Consider the following 21,933-nt stretch of genomic DNA (forward strand, 5'->3'; position numbering starts at 1 on the left):
TGCAAGTCTTGCTAAATGTAATCAGAGCATTAAAAATCTTTTTCTCTAACCTTCCCTACATGCGCGCTCACAAACATACACTACGCACGCACCACACCTACCAACACAATCATCATGTGTAACGTTTCGTTACACTTTGCATAAGTGATATGAAAATAAAGCGACTGTAGCTGAGATAAAAGGAAAAAAAAAAGGTGCTGATTCCACGCACAATGGGAATCGATGTTATGCGAAGCATTTTGCAGGCAGCTCGCTATGCAGCATTGTTCGGGATCCGGCTAAGCATTGCCAGGTTGACCAACATTTTCGCGTAAATCCAATTTGTGTGTGTCTGTGTGACGCGAGTACAGTGAACTAGAATTAACGCCTGTGCGTGTGTGTGACGACAACAGCAAGGCGACGGCGGTAACGACGATTGAATCATTTCTTTGAACGATCGCATTGATGGGACCGAGCGGCATGGAGGTGCGAGGTGAGTAAGGAAAGCAGAAACTAAAGGCTCACTGGCAGCTGCAGCTTGTAGTATCACTTAGAGTACGCAAACAGGTGACTAAAGCCTGGGTCCTTTTATAGCCATTCTGAGGAGTGGTGTGGTGCCGTTGCTGCTCGCCTTGGTCGAGCCGTGGTAACGCTGCCATAGTGGTATTCGATGCAGCATCGTCGTATTCGGACGCTAAGTGCACACGTAGCGCTCTTTTCTGGTATAAAATATCAACATCGAATCATCAGTGCGTATAAACTTTAATGTACTTTGTACCACTTCTAGAAAGTCATCTGTTGTGTGCTGCTGTACTATAAGTCAGTCGAGAACATTCAATTCTCGTATGGATCCATGTAAAAAAAGAATAATAAAACGTGTTGCACTTGCCCGAATACTCTTGAAGTGTGAGAGGGTGTGTCACGTAGGATCGAGGTACGCCTCAATATTTGATTAAGCGTCCTGGTAACGACAAGAAGGGCCGTGCAAATCCGGTACGAGCATTGCAAGGAATGAGGATGGCTCCGGCGCACAGAAATCGAGGCGCGTGTAAAACTCTTCATTCGCTGTTTTAACGGACGCAACCGCAACCCGGTTTTCTGCTTCCGAGATGCCGGGGTGTTCTTACTGGTGCCACCTGGCTCGAGCGCAGTTACTTTCGTGTTTGAACGCATAAAACGACGTTTCGTTAACAAAGTAACTGGAACGCCAACGCATTTCTCCGCAGAGTTCTGGAATTAATATGTCGAAACTGGTGCCACCTTGAAAATTCGTTCCAAGTGGATCCGCCTTGCGAACTCCACGGCTAGAATTTGTAAATTGCAATATGGACCATAAGGTAATTAGTTAAAACACAATTAGTGATTTTTCGTTAATTAGTTGATTGTGCATTTCATTTTTTTTGTGCAAGTAATGTCCGTCTCTTCGAGTAGAACAGCTCATTAAATTGAATTGTGCTATCTGCCACAAAGACTTGTTAATTTTTTTTCAAGTGTTCGCTGAAACACCCGCTATACGGCGCTCCGGTGCATATGTGCCCTGCCTCGCGCGGCGAGCTGCGAGATTAGAAGGAAATTGTAGGTGAATAATAATTTAAAAAAAAAAAAGCTTCTTCGGCTCCTGCCATCTGTCCGAACAGTTCTCAGGTTTTTCGCTCGCTCACAGACGTTGTTGCAGTGGATCTAACCTCCGTCCCTATACTGAGATAGATAGATAGATAGATAGATAGATAGATAGATAGATAGATAGATAGATAGATAGATAGATAGATAGATAGATAGATAGATAGATAGATAGATAGATAGATAGACATACAGACAGACAGACAGACAGACAGACAGACAGACAGATAGATAGATAGATAGATAGATAGATAGATAGATAGATAGATAGATAGATAGATAGATAGATAGATAGATAGATAGATAGATAGATAGATAGATTCAAAACGCTTGTAGTTCGCACAGAATGCTTCGCATTAACATTTTGAAGCGAGAAAAATAACAAGAATAACCATTGTTTATGTAAGCAAGCGTGGTAAGACTTTTTCATCGGGCGAGGAGGATAGGGCGCGCGGAGAGCCTTTCCTCCTCTCTGGCTTGGGCGATCCGGCGCGTCGTGCTTGAAAGTATTGCTGTCACGTGCTGCGGAACGATTTCGAGATGTTTTAGATCGTACTTTGTGAAATTTGCGCCATGTCCGTTCATATAAGGACTTCAGGGCAGCCTTTCGGTGCATCGGTAACTACAGTAGGCGGACATATCTCTTGGGGGCGCAAAAATGGGACGCGCTTTATCAGCCTTGGTGTACGCACATTATCAGTAGCGGTGTGTGTATGTGTTGTGAACTATTTTGCTTATATCAGTTTTAATTCAACAAAGAAAACCGGCGTCTCTGTATTAGCAGCATGAAATGGTAAATCTGCTCACTATCTGATCGCTTGGCGTAGGGAGTAAAACGTAAAGCATAAGAGCGCATGCTCGTGCACGGCCAACCTAAGGCAACCACGAAACATCTAAGCGGCAAGCGCTATCAAACATTTGTGATGCACCGGCATCGTTATCATGCATTTCAAGTCTAGTAGGCTTCAAATTATCATATGCCTACGCTAGCCTTCCTGCATGAGGCCGATCGTGCTGCTCAACACAGCGATCACTGCCACTGCGGTTGGTGAACCAGCACGATACATATGTAAGCTGTGCGCTTCGGCATTGCCTTTTTGGCCCGTATACAGCCATAATATGAGAAGGATCGCATAAAAAGAATGCGATGCCTATTTTTGAGGACAAAATTTTCGTAATGCGTGTGAGTGCGTCCTAGAGAACGGAACGAAAACAACCGAAAAGAAAATTCGCTTACCATCCTCTTTCTCGAAAAAAGAAGAGAAAACGGGCTAACGCCGCAATGCGACCTCGCATAGTCACGCCGCACAATGTTTATGAATATATAACCGCTGATGCCGCATGCTTGAACCATGCGGTATATAGAACGAAGAAATGTGTAATCCAGCACCTACCAATGCTTAGGACGCCCGTGCAGTTCGTAAACAGTCCCTTTGCTGGACAAGCTTAATTCAGACTAAGGTGTGCTGCTATTACTTGCCAAATTTATTTTATTCAGGGGCGGAAACCTCATCCATCGAACCAAGTAGTCACGCAATGTAACCTGCAGCGAACAGTTTGAACGCTTGTCAAAGTATAGCATCACAGCTCCTATCGTAGCAGAACGGTACCCACGCTGTTACGATCGTCGAGTATGTTTCATGGGTCCTAAACCACAGCTTATAAATACAGGATAATACTGCAATAAGGTCACATTAGTGATTGGAACATTCAGAAATACGCAATTGATTTCCGAGGCTGATCGTAGGCTCAAGTATGCGCGCACACATCGCGCTGCGTGTTCCGTCCACCTAAACGCCAGCAGAAATTCCGGCCATGACGCCTAAAACCACTTCAGCATGCCTCACAGAACCGTTTACCACGTAGAAGACGCACGTCATACTAAACAGACCGCATGACCGCGAAAACAAACGCCGGAACCTACCGCCGAGCGTACACCTGCCATGCAAAAGACCGCTTTCACCAAAGCCAGTATGGCGCTGCTCATAGGCGGCACCACTGCGTTCACAATATGGCGGCGCCTACGAAAAAAAAAAGTGCGAGTCGTACCGGCCCGTGTCGCGCTTTGAAAAGACGCTGAAATGCTCTCGCCGCCGTAACTTCCTCAGTGGAGGGCACGCTGTCGTCTGCTTGCATTGCGAAGAGTTGCGCAAGGAAGTCGCATGGGTCTGAGTCAGAGGGGGCGCCGCGTTCGCTGCTCTCTCCGTTTCATTCTGCGAGAGCCGGTCCACCCTGGCACGCGTCATTCGAGCACGGGACTCGGCAAAGGCCCTTCGCATTCGTGGAGAACCAAAAGGTAATTTCCGTTCACTTACCAATTAGTACCTTTCAACGTCGAAGCAGTTTATCAAAATGTGTGTGATTGACTCGGATAACGCGCAGTTATAGTAATTTGCCATCGATTTTCGTTGAGATTTGACAGGAATATAATATACAATGTCTGTCTGATGCATCACATGAGACACTTTTTTTCTTGTTTTTAACGATTATGCCGAACTGTTGCAGCTCCATGAACTTCATTACCATTTAGGTCTTTGACAGTTAGCGGGTTGGTTGTCGCGCACGAGAGGAAGATTTATTCATTGAATCATGTAGTAGTACATGCATGAGTGCATGTATATTGCATCGCGTAATTCACGCAGTGGAGTTAAAATATTCACGCAGGTGATCATTCAGTTTGCGATAATGTTATGTAAAATAATGGGTGCACTAATATTGCTTGGTGTTGCTAATATTACCATGCTATGAAAATAGTAATTTTCACAGCCCAATAAAACCTTTCTTTTTCCACGCAGTACTCATTCTGCTATAGTTTCGATATCGTAGTTCTGCTACCTTAACCTACAGTCGAGCCGGAAGACACTGCGTGCATAGGTTATTCTATCTGCCCTCACTTTCTTAGCGCAAGTTCCAGACTGTCTCTGTGTCATTTACGCGCATTCTTGTGAAACTGCCTGTTGAGAGTTCTAAAGCCAAGGGGCGTGAATGAAGTGAACTAGGGTGGTTGCATGGGCTAGTTGGTAATTCATGATCAAAAATAACGTACAGCGCAAAGGACAAGGACAATTATGAGGAAGCTTTAGCTCGGGCCCAGTTCCGATGCCGCCTATTAAAATACATGTAAAAACTCTGAAATAACCCCTTGGCCGATTTTAACTAAATTTGTTGCACTTGAGACAGAAAGCTTTAAGCGTAATTTTGATTTATGGCCTGGATGTTGCCGTAAATAATGGCCGTAAGTCGGCAAGTCTGAAATAAAATAGAAGCACGAAGTTTACAAATTCGTAGCTTTCGATCAAGAACAGATATCACAGTTCTGTAAACTGCATCCACTAGAGCATCCAAAGCGAACAAATTTGATGTATCATTTTATATCTTACGCGAATTTGTTACATTGTTTGCGAGGGTTTCGCAAAAGTCCTACTCACATATTAGTGGTGTATTTGAGAGCCGGTGTATAATACGTCAAATTTGCCCGCTTTAGAGGTAATATTTGATGCAATTTACAGAATTGTCATGTCATGTTTCATTACCGAGCTACAAAGTTGTAAACTTGATAGTGTCGTTTTATGAAAATGTACGATTCTGAACAATACTTATTAACAGATTGATGGCCTAAATCGAAAATTCGCTCTCAGTAGTAACCAAATTCGAACTTTTTCTCTTTAATTCAATAAAACTAATCAGATTTGGAGCTGTGGTTGCCGAGAAAAACGACTTCTAAACGTATTTAAACGTATTTCTTCTAAACTTCTAAACGTATTTAAATTTTCCTATTAAGCGTATTTAGATAGGAACCCCCGAGAAAGCTTCAGCTCGTGCCACCGTGGCTCGGACCCAACTCAGATGCCGTCTATTCGAATACATGTAAAACGCAGAAACGCTTTTCTGAGATAACCCCTGGACCGATTTTAATGAAGTTTGTCGCATTTGAGAGAGAAAGCTAAATTCTAGTGACTGTGCGAAGCGGAATTTCAATTTATGGCCTGAATTTTGTTAAAGGGATTTTCAGAAATTCGAAAGTTCGGAAAAGATAGGATCACAATGTTTACAAATTAATAGCTCTGCATGAAGAACAAATATCGTGGTTCTGTAAATGGCATCCATTAGATCATTCAAAGCGGATAAATTTGATATGTAAATGTTTATCTTACATGAATTTGTTACGTTGTGTACAAAGGTTCTGCAAAAGGTGCATTTGCATATTACTAAATTTTTTTCAGATTCATGTGTAACATATCAATTTGGCCGCTTTAGATATACTATTAGATGCAATTCACAGAGTTTTAATATCGTTTTTTATTGCCGAATTAAAGAGTTGTAAACTTGATAGTATTGTTTTCTGAAAATTTTCGCTTTTTGCCAATATTTTGTAAAAAATTGAAAACGTTAAACAAAAATTCAAAACAAACAGTCACTGAATTTTAAGTTTTTCTTTTAAATGCAACAAACCTCATCAAATTTGGTCTAGTGGTTGTCGAGGAAAACGAATTCGCCTTTTACACGTATTTAGCAACACCCGAGCTAACGCTACGAGCTGTGCTTGACGGAGTTCTGATTTTGCGCTGGCAACACTGAAAGAGCGTCTTTTTTGCTTTCTTTTCATCTCAAATCGTCACTTCTCTCCGTGTCTTCGCTGTACCGGCCGTATTGTCAGCTGCTTCGGTCACGGAACATGGCATCTCAGGTACGCGCGTTTCCATAGATCAAATGTTACATTCCTACACGCGCTGTGCGCATATTACGTAGTCCTAACTGCCGTAGGTGGCCATACGTGCTGGCTTATAAACGTGTCTGCATGCATGTTGTACTGCAACCGCTGGCCTTTAGGAATTCGCGTCTCCAAGGATGGATATAAGTGTGTGTGTTTACGTAACTATATCAGGAGTTACACAGCGTTTCGAAGCCAAGCGTAGTTTCATTTGCGTGTGCTGTAGCCACGGGCGAGCGTAGTTGGCACATCGCATTCCTGCGTGGGAATTCTGAGGCGTTGACCCATGGAATGCGTATCGCGTAACTGTACATTCGCCGATATGTACACACGTAACTGCAGAGGCTGCGGCTGCAGTCGCTCTGTCGTTTGCATCAAGTGGCATGCTGTTCGGATGAGCTACGACGATTGTATGGGAATAATTAGCTCGCGGCGCTTGCTCGTGGAATTTCCAAATTCCGCTGCATCTCGAACGCGTCGCAACCAATCTCATTTCTTCCCCCGCGCGCAGGTGCACGAATTTCACGTGGAAATGACCTGCGAGGGTTGTTCTGGCGCCGTGCAGCGAGTTCTCGGAAAGCTAGCAGGTAAGATGAGAGGAAAAAGAAAATTCGTGGTTGGGGTAGGGGAAACAATGCTCCTTTTGCGAGGAAAACGGAAGTGAGTAACTCTTGATCTTGCTTTGATTTACGCAGACCAAGGCGTGAACAAGGTTGACATCGACTTGAAGGAGCAGCGGGTCTTTGTCGATTCAACCCTGAGTTGTGAACAGCTGCTTGAAGTTCTGAAGAAAGCTGGCAAGACTTGCTCGTACGTTGGTGTGAAGAAGTAGGCGGGTCCACGGCGGCAGTGGTGCGCTGTCGAGTTGCAGCGAAGCGACTGACAGCCGTTGCCATGTGTTGACCAGAGCCTTTGTCAACTGTTTGCGAGCGTTTGTCTTACTCTCATAATGTATAAACCAGCGAGCTTTTGATTACCTACCCAGTTCCTAAGCTGCTATGGCCTGTTTTCGGTGTATCAATTTGTGTTTCGACTAATTATCCTGCTTTTTCCTCCCGCTTGTAGATGTTTTAAGAAATAAACGTACCTGTGCATTTCGCTTGTCCTTATTACTGTGTAAATATATCGCTTTCGCACCGACCATTCCGTATACGGCACAAGGCATACACATGGAAAACTTGTATTCGTGATACTGACGCGTTCACTAGCGTGGATACTTTGAATACATTGAGAAATTTTGCATTGATACCGATGTTTTAGAGGGCCTCAGTAGAATCGTCGCACCTGTGACCATGCATGCATTTCGTAGTAGCCGCGAAAATTTGCTGTACAGCTGAACACACACACACACACCTCATCTAATTTTCTGCCGTCCTCGAATACGCTTTCCTTGGCACCCATTCTGTAACTCCGACGGCTCACCTGATATCTGCCTTACGCATTACGCGGCCTGCATAGCTCCATTGTTTAAATGCATAAGCATTTCTATGCCTACCCAACGAGGAAACCCGTCCGTCCGTCCGTCAATTAAGACGAGATCGCTTTCAAGACAGGGGCCGCAGTGAGCGAATTGACCAAAGTGCTGCCTCCCGTATCAACGCGAACTAAGCGGCGACTCGAAGCTACCATCACTCGGCACACACTGTCCCCATCGCAGATTGGTTTCAAGATAGAAACCGCGCGGCCGCGCCTACGCAGCCGCCGTTTGAGTACTGTTGATAATGGTTCGCATCGAGAGGAGGCGATGCCATCGACCATGTCTACGTAGGAGGCCTACCAAACGTGACACTGTTCAGTTGCGTCACGTACAACAGCACGCATCGGCATCAGCCAAACGCACCATCATATAACATGAGTGAACAGCGATGTTGATGATGCTGATGATTATTTATTTATTTATAACAATACCCGCAGCCCCCGTAGGCATTACAGGGGGTGGGGGGGAAGAGAAAAAAAAAGGAACCAATAAATAACGCAGGTAAAACAAAACATGTGCCCGGGACACACTCTCTCTCTCTCTCTCTCTCTCTTCGGTGGGCTTATTTGAAAATACCCCGTTTGAGAGAATCGTTGGGGGAAAAAAAAAAACATTTTAAACGCTTCAGTTTTGCAGGCTATTTCTTTAATCTTATTTTCATGGTCCAGCCGTTGTGAAACGTAATCAGGCTTGGAAAAATATTTCCGGGTGTCTATACCTGTTAGAGAGTGGAATATGTTGTAAAAAAGTGTCATTAGGAGACATTCCCCGCGTTGCTGTAGTGGTTCCCAACCGAGGCTTTCTTTTGCTCTTGAAACACTGAAATCCCTGGTACAATTTGAACAAACAAAACGAACGGCTATGCTACGGCTATGCTTTGAATTCTTTCTAAACTGTTCACGTCATGTGCCAGTCACGGATCCTATGCAGCATAAGCATGATCCGGAACGGATCGGACATTTATTTGCACAATGGTACGTTTGTCTCAAGTGGCAATTTTTGCATTTCTGCGTAGGAAACATAGAACGCGGCATGCTTTAGTTGTGATATTGACATGTGTACTTGTTTATCTTTATCGGGTGACCACGTTTCACCGCCTAATATATGTTATCGCACAGCGCAGGACGCGCCTGCATGTATGGAAAGTTTCTGGAACGTTATCGATGGTTCCATCCGCTGTGTGGGGTCGCCGAACCTTGTCTAATCTAATTGCATGTATGCGCGACGCGAATAGTGTAGAACTTTCTGGAAGACACGCGGGTCCCAGCGATTACTCTGGAACATTCGACGGCTGGTGTATAAAAGCCGACGCGCTCGACCCGCTGATCAGATTCCGACGACCGCCGATCGTGTCCCTTTGAGTGTAACTTGCTTTTGTAGGCACAATTAAGTTCGCCCAATAAAACGCTGGTTTCGCCATTCACCCGTTTGCTTTCTTCACCGTCACTACCACGTGACATCTGGTGGAGGTGCTTGTTCGTTCATGTACTAGATGACCCCGTCAAGCCGTGAACCGCGCCCGGACCGCAAAGACAAAACCAATGTCGTCCCGGTTTATCGAGCAAGCCACCGAGTGCAACAGGTGCCCCCGGAGCACGGACACACAGTGATAGCGGCGAAGACGGTCGGCGATCGTCGAAACATTTCTCTATGGTCGAAATCTGATCTTCCGGTCAAACGCGTCGGCTTTTATACATGAGTTATCGAAGGCACAAAAGTAATCGCTGGTGCCCACGTGTCTTCCAGAAAGTTCTACACATTTCGCGTCGCACATGCAATCAGATTACACAAGCTTCGGTGACAATAACAGACAGCAAATAGAACCATCCATAACATCCGAGAAACTTCCTATAGATGCGGGCGCGTCCCGCGCTGAGCGATAACAATTTCTTATGCTCCTTTCCATACATGCAGTCAACGCTGTGGAAGCTACGCAAGAAATTCGGTCAAGAAACGTTGTCACTCTGCGCGTTCCGTTTATGCTTCGCTGCGCGCGAGCAGGCACGTGTGGTTCCTCGCGATGAGTTGGAAAAAAAAAAAAAAAACCCCGATAGGAACAACAAAAATAAAAATGAGCTAAAACAACGCATTAGCAGCAGTACACCACAGTGCGTTTGTTTCTAAGGATTAAAACTTGTTTCACTCAATACTGAGCCAATATAAGCAACTGTTGCGCCCAATTGCGGTAAAAAAAACATCAAACTGCATCCAAGTGCGAACGAAGCCACTTCAAGAAGTCTCTCTAGCTTCCACAGCGTTGACTGCTATGTATGGAACAGAGTATAGAAGGTGAAAAGCGGTCACCCGAAACAGATAACGAAGTACACGCGTCAATATCGTAAGACCAGCCCAGTTTAAACACAGGTTTAATGGGGGGATGCGCCAGCGTAATCTGGTGATCATTACTTCTGATTGTTTTGATGGACAGCACTGCGTTTGCCGCGCAAATTTTAGGTGCCGAAATTCGGTCCATGACGTTATTGTTTCAAATTATATCTCCGCGTATCAAAAATTTTCGATATCTAATTGCTGTTATCTGTGCCACTACTGGAAGAATCGATATTATCGGTCCATTCAAGGATTCTCGAGCTAATGAACTGGCCTTTTCATTTAAATGTAATCCACAGTGACCTGGTACCCATAATAGTTCTACAAAATTGAGCTGTTTAGGAACTAATGTTAGGACGTCATTAGGGCTGTTGAATTTTCTAAACATTGCTACTATTCGCCTGTTCTTCGCCGTCTCATGCTAGTCTACATCTATATACATCTATATACATCTACAACATTTTGATACTGCAACCGTGCTTCTCCGTTTCACGATTCTTTCGCGGCGTTTCTCGCTATTATACCAAACACAGCAGCATGCGGCGACGAAACAGCAGGTGATTAGTAGCAAATGCTTACGCATCATTTAGATAACTCCGACAGGAGACTCCGCGTGTATTTTTTTTCTTTTAATGTCAAACAGAACATCGGCTATTCTTGTTTGCTCTCTTATCCACATCGCTCACTTCCTGTCTCTTAATGTTACGCTTAACATTTTTCATTCCATCGCTCTTTGCGCGGTCCTCAACTTTTTGTCGACCTTCTTTGCTAACCTTCAAGTTTTTGCCCAATATGTTAGCACCGGTAGGAAGCAATGATTGTACACTTTACATTTCAACGACTGTGATAAGTTTCCAATTATGATTTGGTAATGCCTGCCCTGCGCACTCATTTTTGTTCTCCTGTAAGTTTCCTTCCCATGATCAGGGTTCCCTGTGTGTAATTGACCTAGATAAGCCTACTCCTGCACATGCTCAAGAGGCTGATTGGCGATCATGATGCCAGGCTACTTCATGTAGTACCTCTGCTGTGTTCTTGAAGCGTCAGCTGGTGCCGATTGTACTCCTACGACGCGAGTTTTCTTTCTTAAATACCTGTCGCGGTAGCTTTGTGGCTATGACAGTTTCTATTTACACGGCAGTTTACATTAAAAAAAAGAATACTCCGCCAAGGGTGTCCCTTATCACCTCTGCTATTTATCATTTAGGTTCAGTGGAAAGAAATCGGACATTATGGTGTTCAACATGTCTGTGATCATATACACAAAGCAGGGAAACAAAATCCCCAGGGTTCAGTACAAGAATAGCTAAGAATGCAGATTAAAGAGGAGAAGGATTACATGGAAAAGCAGGAACAAGTGCTCAAAGCGAAATGCAAGAGAAATGCAGCCGTAATCAAACATAGGTCGTCATGGGGGCACGACAAAGTTGAAGTATGGTACGAGACGTGTGGAAATGAATTATGGTTCCTGGACTTGCGTATGAAACCTCTGTGTTGTGTTTAAGATCCGAAGTGCAAACTGAGCTAGCGATTTGTCAAAGGATTGTTGGAAGGCTATATAGCTTAAGGGGCGCACGAAAAAAAAGAAAAGCACAACAACAACAACAAATAAGGCAGCGCAGGAAGTCAAATACTGGAGGCCCAAAGCGAAATCTGCTTCGAAAAACGACTGAAGAATATGACGAAAAATAATGCGTGGCTGAGGTCTTTAGTTACATATGTACACATAAAAAAAATCGACTCACAGTAGAGGAAGAGAACAAGAAAAATACGCGGTAAAGACTAAGTTAACAGTGGGGACGGAAAAAATGGCCAAACGTAAAGTTAGAGAGGCAAGCACAGCATACTGGATAGGATAAATGTAAACGTTTTCGAATGGCATCCGATCAATACATTTAAATTAATTTCCCACTCGTAGTCTACATCTAAGCTAAGTAAAAAAACAACACAGACGTCGCAACTTTGGTAGCTATATCGCCTTTGAGGTGTTGCAGCTAGTGCGTAACCAAAAGCGCATGACATTCCAACAGGTGTTTTAAATCGCTACAGATATACTTTACCCGTCTCTGTAAAATTATTAATTTATAATGCCTTATTCGTGTCTCACATACATTATGGGCATCTTGTATGGGGCACCACAACTGAATGTAACTTGAGTAAATTATTTCGTATGCAGAAGAAAATAATACGTGTCATCGCTAATGTACCGTTTGCCGCCCATACTGAAAACCTGTTCAAGAAATACAACATTGCGACAGCCAATAAAATCTATAACTGCAGACTATTGCGCGAGTATTACTTTAATACCAAACGTAACAATACTTTACTTGTAGAACTTGCAAATCTATCCCTCAATTCATACCGTTATTCAACTCGTACACCTGAAGTCTGGAAGGTTCCGCGCTCCAGAACTAACTACTGTTGTCAAATGTTGTGTAACAACCTTCCAAGATTACTGAATTTATACGACAGAGCAGGCTTCAATTTACAGGATTTATCACTGTCAGAATTTAAAACTCTATTGCTTTCACTTCAGAACACGTTTGTTAATGATTAATAATGTGTGTTATGTTCCTCTTTTTTTTGTCTGTTACCAAGTGTATATCATTTATTTATTTCAATGCCGCAGTGTGTTTTGCATTGTTATTGTGGAAACATTTCACTGTTCTTTCATATATTATATAATTGCAATGTTTCATGGCCACTAGATAAATGTAATTTATATGGCGCTTGATGTGTAACCCCATGCAGCCATATTGTACCTAAGGGGGTGAGGTTACCTCAAGCCGCGTCTGTGCGTCTTTTTTCCCTCATCCACCTCCATTTACCACTCCTCTGTACATGTGTGTGTGTAAATGGAAATCAATAAATCAAATCAAATCAAATCTCGCATACAGCGCTGCTGCGATTTCGCAAGGAACGAGTACAGGTAAACAGGAAACGAAACGCCGTTCATGTAGGTTTCGCAGCTCTGTCAGCGCAGCATCATTACAGGTCTGCAGGGTTTCTTCGAGATGTGCATGGGCGATCTCTCGGTTACATTGCGGAAAAAGATATAAAAAAAAAATGTGAACGATTTCTTATCGATACGCGATGACGGTGCCTGTGAAGAGCTGGTCATTCGGCATGAATGAATGTGCTCGCAGGCTTTCTTTAACGACACTTGTTGTTCACGGGCTTCAAGGATATAGTGACGGAGGTGTGTCTGATCAGATGGCGCGCGCGTCACGAATGTGTTGTATACACGGCCGGACTGCAGTATGTAGGCGCGCGTGGGCCCTTCAGCAATACACCTGGTAACGAAGCGTCCATGGGAGCCCATACGTTCAAAACATGGCGGTCCATCGGCGGTTCATGGGGGTTAGCGCCATTTGTACTTGGTGGGAACACTTCCGGCGGAAAAAAAAATAATGTGACGTCATGTCCGTTAAAAGCAGAAGTGACGTCATTTAGTTTTCGGAGGCACGAAATTTGTTTTGTTGGCCTGCCTTTGGAGTTATACATTAAAATGCCCCGCCATTCGACTTGATAGGCGTTTCGAGCTTTCAGCGCGGAAAGCGACGCAGGAAAAGGCCAGCCGTACGGTTGTCGAAATCACACCCCTGCACGGAACATACTTTCTTCGGAGGCCGACGAAAGCTTTAGGTGTGGAGTACTGATCCTATCGTCGGATGCCAAGCCCGTCGGCCAGCGCAGTCGCACGAAAACAACTACACATTTATCTGGTGGTCGTAACTCTCTAGTTTTGACTACAGATTAAGAAGCGATGGAGCTACCCGCGTCACCAAATTTAAACAAACTTCGACAAGCAAGAAAGCACAACGTGTGAGGTGGGCGTATTGCAACAAGTGAACTTTACGAGCGCGCCTCTCTGCTCATTTCAAGACGTGCATTGCATTGCGAGGGATAGTGGCGCCACCGCCCGCTGCAACGACGGGCGCTAAAAGGAAATGCATTTATTAATAACAATAAAATTAAATAAACTTGTATTTTCTTAACTCGTCACGGATATACAAAATTGACCAGGAATTTTATTTTCGTTGAATGAATCTAACTGTGTCTCGCTTGAATTAAAAAAAAAACGCCTTTTTCTTCCCCAATGTTTGTTTGCTCCAAACATAGTCGCGCTTCAATCGCTGCTCCCATAACCCCCCTTGCTGATATAGGTGACAATTCGTACTGAACCGCTTTTTGCCCGAAGCTTCGCGACCTATTTGGATCGACCTTGCCTTCAGTGCGGCCGTGTTGGCGTGTTCGCGAATGCACGCGAGCACCTGGGTTAATAATTTGAGACGTATACGTTGAGACACGCATAGCCGGCGCATGAGCTCGACACGGCGCATCAGGTTACGGCCGACGACTGCGTCGGCCGCTATCGTTGGGATTCGAGTGCTGCTTGTCGTATTGGGCAGAAGTTCGCCCAATAAAGAGCTATAGTCTAATAACTCGTACTTTTGGCAGTGCTTGGTTCTTGTCTGTCCCTACAAGGAGACAATGCACAGCATACCAATTAACTTGGCTTCATGTTTTCCACGATTGACCCTGCAATAGGGAGTGCGCGCCCAGTAGCTTCAAGGAACGACGAATGTGCGGTTGGGTAGTGTGACCATCTCGGGTGTCTCGAAAAAAAAAAAAAAGAGTTAAAATTTCCAAGCTGAAATCGGCATTCTCGCTATCAAGGCGTCAACGTGGAACTACGCCGGGCGACTCCTGAACTTTGACCTGGAACACGGTGGCGCAGTCACAATATTATGCTGCGCGCTGACGGTAAGGCAATTCAGTGCATTTTTGTCGGCTTTCGTTGTCCTCGCACCTTAATTCCCGTCTGTTCAGGCGTACAGAAACAAAGGGAAAGCTGGGCGCTCGTATAGCCGCCGTCGCCATTGCAGATGCCACGAACGGCCACTGGCCACTGGGCGGTGTCCACGTGTCTCGCAAGTACTGCCAAACGCGCTTGCGATTCTTGATAAAGCGGTGCTCGTTCGCATTGTGCTCGCCCGACCGACCTGGTACAGTTGCTATCGTGAGGTGTCTGCTTTGCATGCGCGCATACCGGAACAATTGCCTTGGGGCACGCGGCGCTTGCGCCAATCGGCCAACGACACGGCATAGACGAGCGAATGGCGCCAGTGCATATGCGTGCTTTCTGTGGTGTTGCTTTGGAGGGTAACTGAAAAGTACACAAACGACTCGTGTCTCCAGCTTTACACGCATTTTCTGTTGCCACAGTGAACAATAGGGTATAGAGTCGACAGGTTTTCATGCCTATTTCTGGCACTTTCTTCATATTTTTTTTTTGCTTTGCATACTAAATTATTGAATGTATATTGTCTGAGCTGGTACACCTGCGATTTTTCTTAAAGAAGAAGAAAAAGTTAACAGCTGGCGATTATGGGTTGTCCACTTTCAAAGGGAATATCCAATTGATACAATAGAGCTTATGTAACAGCAACGGTTCTTGATCAACTATATAGATGAACAAGGGACGCCTCAGCCTGAAGGAGCCTTTGTACAAGGGAACTTAACGATCAATCGCAACGAAATTTCAGTTGGGCTAAATTGGCTATAACTTCCTATAGCGTATACGCTCAAAGTAATCTTGGCAAAGCCGCACGACTGATAATTGTCTAATTTTGTTATTAGCAGTTCTTAAATAACGGCTGTGCAGACGACGCGCGCACCTTGCAGCAAAGCGGTAGCAATGCGGATATGGCGAACGTTGAACGGTACGCAACTGTCGATTCCTCAGTTGCGCCATGTTGCGCCTAGGCAGTCAGGCGCATTGCTCGCTCATAATTTTCGAGTTCACGGGAGTCTCTCTCGCCGTGCGTTCTCCTTGTTTCGCTCGTGATTTCAGCTGTTGCAAGAATGGAGACGCGTTGCGTGGCCGTCGGGTGCTCGAATACGTACTCGAGGACGAGCAATGACTATGCAGTACGCAACGCTGAGTAGAGGAAGGCCGAACACATCTTTCCTGTCCCATCTTTCAGAGCGAAAGCGTGCACCACGGCGCAGCAGGCAAGTGCGACACGGACGAGCCAACGCGCACAAAGCATGTGAACTGCAGTTGACGAAGCTACACAAGCTACATTTCAGCAGCACATTCACTTACCCATTAAGATTTGCTTGGAAGACGCTTTCTAGGGCGACTATAAGTACTATATGGCGCGATTGCGCACGAGAACCAAAGGTAACGTTCAAAGGTAAATTGTATTCTCAAGAGATCATTTACGGTAGAGCATGATCTCTTGAGGTGCATACGTGAGATATATCGTGTACAGGCAGATCCGCCTGACTGGTTGGGTAATCTTGATGAATTAGTGAATTTCAAGAAATTTTAGCTTGTCACGTTGGTCCAAGTAGTCCAACGTGTTTTTATGTATGTCATTTTGTGAATAAAGAAAAAAAAAGCAGCGGTGGCGTAGAGGTAGAACACCCGCCTCGCGTGCAAGAGGTCCGTGGTTCGAATCCCGGTGCCGGCAATTCTCCACCGGATTTAAACAAAAAAATCCGCGTGTTGATAAAAATTGCACAAACAGGCCTGGAGTGTGGCCTGATCCCGGTGACCAGAACCGGTAACCCACTCCCTCACCAGAGCAGGATTGGTCACCCTGGTGCAGTACTTGGCCACAACCTCCTATATGAACACAACAATCAAACGCCGGCCCTCAGTCCCCAGCAGCTGCGAAGCAACTGACCACGGCGGCGGTCAGACCTGCAACGCAGCAGAGGGTGCTAAGAATCACTGGCTCCGGACAGGCCGCCAATGGAATATGAACCTGGCAACGTTTAACGCTAGAACGTTATCTAGTGAGGCGAGTCTAGCAGTGCTATTGGAGGAATTAGAGGGAACTAAATGGGATATAATAGGGCTCAGTGAAGTTAGGAGGCCAAAAGACGCATATACAGTGCTAAAAAGCGGGCACGTCCTGTGCTACAGGGGCTTAGCGGAGAGAAGAGAACTAGGAGTCGGATTCCTGATTAATAAGAATATAGCTGGTAACATACAGGAATTCTATAGCATTAACGAGAGGGTGGCAGGTCTTGTTGTGAAACTTAATAAGAGGTACAAAATGAAGATTGTACAAGTCTACGCCCCTACATCGAGTCATGATGACCAGGAAGTCGAAAGCTTCTATGAAGACGTGGAATCGGCGATGGGTAGAGTGAAAACCAAATACACTATACTAACGGGCGACTTTAATGCCAAGGTAGGCAAGAAGCAGGCTGGAGACAAGGCAGTGGGGGAATATGGCATAGGCGCTAGGAATAGCAGGGGAGAGTTATTAGTAGAGTTTGCGGAACAGAATAATATGAGGATAATGAATACCTTCTTCCGCAAGCGGGATAGCCGAAAGTGGACGTGGAGGAGCCCGAACGGCGAGACTAGAAATGAAATAGACTTCATACTCTGCGCTAACCCTGGCATCATTCAAGATGTGGACGTGCTCGGCAAAGTGCGCTGCAGTGACCACAGGATGGTAAGAACTCGAATTAGCCTAGACCTGAGGAGAGAACGGAAGAAACTAGTACATAAGAAGCCGATTAATGAGTTAGCGGTAAGAGGGAAAATAGAAGAATTCCAGATCAAGCTACAAAACAGGTATTCAGCTTTAACTCAGGAAGAGGACCTTAGTGTTGAAACAATGAACGACAATCTTGTGGGCATCATTAAGGAGTGTGCAATGGAAGTCGGTGGTAACTCCATTAGGCAGGATACCGGCAAACTATCGCAGGAGACGAAAGATCTGATCAAGAAACGCCAATGTATGAAAGCCTCTAACCCTACAGCTAGAATAGAACTGGCAGAACTTTCGAAGTTAATCAACAAGCGTAAGACAGCTGACATAAGGAAGTATAATATGGATAGAATTGAACATGCTCTCAGCAACGAAGGAAGCCTAAAAACAGTGAAGAAGAAACTAGGAATCGGCAAGAATCAGATGTATGCGTTAAGAGACAAAGCCGGCAATATCATTACTAATATGGATGAGATAGTTCAAGTGGCTGAGGAGTTCTATAGAGATTTATACAGTACCAGTGGCACCCACGACGATAATGGAAGGGAAAATAGTCTAGCGGAATTCGAAATCCCAAAGGTAACACCGGAAGAAGTAAAGAAAGCCTTGGGAGATATGCAAAGGGGGAAGGCAGCTGGGGAGGATCAGGTAACAGCAGATTTGTTGAAGGATGGTGGACAGATTGTTCTAGAGAAACTGGCCACCCTGTATATGCAATGCCTCATGACCTCGAGCGTACCGGAATCTTGGAAGAACGCTAACATAAAAATAATTCATAAGAAAGGAGACGCCAAAGACTTGAAAAATTATAGACCGATCAGCTTACTGTCCGTTGCCTACAAACTATTTACTAAGGTAACCGCAAATAGAATCAGGAACACCTTAGACTTCTGTCAAGCAAAGGACCAGGCAGGATTCCGTAAAGGCTACTAAACAATAGATCATATTCACACTATCAATCAGGTGATAGAGAAATCTGCGGAATATAACCAACCCTTATATATAGCTTTCATTGATTACGAGAAAGCGTTTGATTCTGTCGAAACCTCAGCAGTCATGGAGGCATTACGGAATCAGGGTGTAGACGAGCCGTATGTAAAAATACTGAAAGATATCTATAGCGGCTCCACAGCCACCGTAGTCCTCCATAAAGCAAGCAACAAAATCCCAATAAAGAAAGGCGTCAGGCAGGGAGATACGATCTCTCCAATGCTATTCACAGCATGTTTACAGGAGGTATTCACAGACCTGGATTGGGAAGAATTGGGGATAAAAGTTAATGGAGAGTACCTTAGTAACTTGCGATTCGCTGATGATATTGCCTTGCTTAGTAACTCAGGGGGCCAATTGCAGTGCATGCTCACTGACCTGGAGAGGCAAAGCAGAAGAGTGGGTCTAAAAATTAATCTGCAGAAAACTAAAGTAATGTTTAACAGTCTGGGAAGAGAACAGCAATTTACAATAGGCAACGAGGCACTGGAAATTGTAAGGGAATACACCTACTTGGGGCAGGTAGTGACGGTGGATCCGGATCATGAGACGGAAATAATCAGGAGAATAAGAATGGGCTGGGGTGCGTTTGGCAGGCATTCTCAGATCATGAGCAGCAGGTTACCATTATCCCTCAAGAGAAAAGTATATAATAGCTGTGTCTTACCAGTACTCACCTACGGGGCAGAAACCTGGAGGCTTACGAAAAGAGTTCTACTCAAATTGAGGACGACGCAACGAGCTATGGAAAGAAGAATGATAGGTGTAACGTTAAGGGATAAGAAAAGAGCAGATTGGGTCAGGGAACAAACGCGAGTTAATGACATCTTAGTTGAAATCAAGAAAAAGAAATGGGCATGGGCAGGACATGTAATGAGGAGGGAAGATAACCGATGGTCATTAAGGGTTACGGACTGGATCCCAAGGGAAGGGAAGCGTAGCAGGGGGCGGCAGAAAGTTAGGTGGGCGGATGAGATTAAGAAGTTTGCCGGGATGGCGTGGCCACAATTAGTAGATGACCGGGGTTGTTGGAGAAATATGGGAGAGGCCTTTGCCCTGCAGTGGGCGTAACCAGGCTGATGATGATGATCTTCAACATATTTCGTGTGTCTCTACGTTGGACGCGCCGAAGTAGACTATCGAAATCCTTTCTGACACAGCGCCAGAAACGAGCAGGAACTACATGCTGTATTTGTCATGAAGGTGAACGCGACGCGGCGGCAATCCATGCAGGAATGCAATGCCGCCAGAGCGAAATGGGCACAGGTTTATTACCGCTGCAGTCCGGCCTGTCTGGCCGTGAGTTTACGCTAGAGTGTACTATAGGCAAACCTTATTCTAGCACACTCTAGTTTACGCAAAGTTAGCACCGAGCCCCTCTAGCGGGATGTGCCAAGCTTCAGCTACTTATTTAGCAAGCAAGCAAGCAAGCAAGCATGCCGGCATGCCTAGGGACAAACGCATGCAACACGCGCAAAGAAATTTCTCCACCGCAGTGCCTAGACAGTGATATATTCAAGGACCAAAGGCCCCCAAATTCTCTCTCTCTCTCTCTCATCCGCTCTTACTCGCGCCTGCGCAGAAACGTCGAGCGCCTCGCGAAACGCAACGCCCCGGTGTACTTACTAGCAATTGTGAAAATGCTTCCCGGTAAAGATTGCTGTTGCGCAAGCTGCCACGGCGACGGCAGCTTGTGACGTGGGGAGTGGCATCACTAACCTTTCGTATATAAAAGAACAAGCCTAGTAACTGATTTCATTGTCGTTGCAGCACCGTTATGTGTAGGTAACGCATAGTTAAGACTCCAGGGGAGCAGCATGAATAAGAGGAGCGGCAAGGAGAAAATTAAATGGCGATACGACCAGCGGCGGCGTGCTGTCAAAATTACCATTACTCCGTTTACTCCAAATAACCATTACTACCATTACTCTAAAGCAATGAAGCATTGCACACCCCCTTCAGCAGTTGTAGTGATGGTTTTCAACAACTTCGCTGGACATGCAGGGCTGGGATGGTCACTCGATTTTTTACGGTGCCTTTTTATCGTTACCGAAGTTAATGACTTCGATTTGCCCGATGTATATGAGTTTGCGCACCGTGACATCGCGTCGATAGTCCACAGATCACAGGTTTAGGCCAAACCGAGCTCCACGGGCAATGATTAAACAGGCTTGTGGATTCGGAGAGTGTACTGCGAACTCGTGTCTTCGAGTATCCACCTGTGTTTGCTTCTTGGAAGGCTCGGCTTCCTGCAAGCCACCGAACGTCCTGCATGCGCGCCACAGGTTATCGTGCAAGATGTCTTGAGTACTTTCTCTCCTGCCCCCCCCCCCCCCCCCAAGATTATGTAGAGCAAGTGGGCCATCGACTGTAGTAAGTGAACTTCACGCTTCTCTCTTATCGCTGTGAGCGTGAAGGCTGACTGATAGCTCCCGATCAACAACTTCGTTGCAAGGCTATAGGATGCATGCATGCTTGTGCCATGTTTGAGACATACCGCCGTGATCTGAAGCCGTATGTTTTGAGCGGCTGTAGCATCGCTTCAAGTGGTTGGGGCTTCCCTCTATATACGCGCTTTAGCTGATATAGAAGGTGCACGTATTTTATATTTCTTTTTGTATTCGTGTTCTTTGGGCAGAACGTCTTCTAAACCGCGGAAAAAGAAAATGCGTGCGTAAACGTCAAGACTTCTCAGCGGTTGCTTTTTTTTCTCTCTTTTTTCTTCTTCTTGGGAATCGGAAAGGCGGCGATCAAGTTGGCCACGGAATCGTGCAATTGAGGCACTTGTTTTGAGAACACAATGCCACCCCTTTAGGAGAGTATAAGTTGGCTTTTGGTATGACTAAGAAGGAAATTACTGGGCTCTTATACACAAAAACGATCGTGCACTGTTCGTGAGAGCGGGTGCCAGCCAATCGTGATGAGGGAACTATCGTTAACGAAGGCGGGCGGCCGATGGTAAACAGCCCTTGCAACCGAAAAGCATATTGAATTCGGCCCTCGAGAACTACGCATCTATGTTTGCAGGCGTATAAGCTAACAGGGTAAGTGTCGATAAATATGGCAAGACGTCTTCTTGCTCGTCGTCCTCTGGCTCATCTTAAGGCTTGCGTGCGTTGTGACAAGTGTGATCTCTCTTGGAAACTTGTACATACCTAATAAATATTGCCACAAGAACGTCTAAAGCCACAAGGCACCAAGACTAGACGAACCCATGTACTACCCATTCCCATTCTCATAATAGTTGGACGATGGTAGGGCCGGAGTAGTGACCTTGGGCAGGAAACTGTTTGGCTGACGCCGCTATA

At 45.3% G+C, this 21,933-nt stretch overlaps 2 protein-coding genes across 3 annotated transcripts in view; both read left to right on the forward strand.

Annotated features, from left to right (window-relative positions):
• Positions 1-220: 220 nt before the first annotated feature.
• Positions 221-21,933, forward strand: part of rdgC (retinal degeneration C) — a 352,883-nt gene continuing 331,170 nt past the window's right edge. The window contains exon 1 of the mRNA XM_065426871.2: positions 221-472. Within this exon, the coding sequence (XP_065282943.2) occupies positions 445-472 (28 nt within the window). The 5' untranslated portion in view covers positions 221-444. The remainder of the gene's footprint in view (positions 473-21,933) is intronic.
• Atox1 (Antioxidant 1 copper chaperone) lies at positions 3,770-7,404 on the forward strand. 2 transcript variants are annotated; one of them, XM_065426818.2, is made up of 4 exons: positions 3,770-3,895; positions 6,257-6,286; positions 6,822-6,897; positions 7,006-7,404. In XM_065426818.2, the coding sequence occupies exons 2-4, from the start codon at positions 6,275-6,277 to the stop codon at positions 7,140-7,142; spliced, it is 225 nt and encodes a 74-aa protein (XP_065282890.1). In that variant the 5' UTR covers positions 3,770-3,895; positions 6,257-6,274; the 3' UTR covers positions 7,143-7,404. The 2 variants fall into 2 exon arrangements, with proteins under 2 accessions (XP_065282890.1, XP_065282889.1); XM_065426817.1 differs by lacking the exon at positions 3,770-3,895 and having other exon boundaries at positions 6,130-6,286.

Source organism: Dermacentor albipictus, chromosome 3 (genome assembly GCF_038994185.2).
Source record: "Dermacentor albipictus isolate Rhodes 1998 colony chromosome 3, USDA_Dalb.pri_finalv2, whole genome shotgun sequence".
Classification (NCBI taxonomy): domain Eukaryota; kingdom Metazoa; phylum Arthropoda; class Arachnida; order Ixodida; family Ixodidae; genus Dermacentor; species Dermacentor albipictus.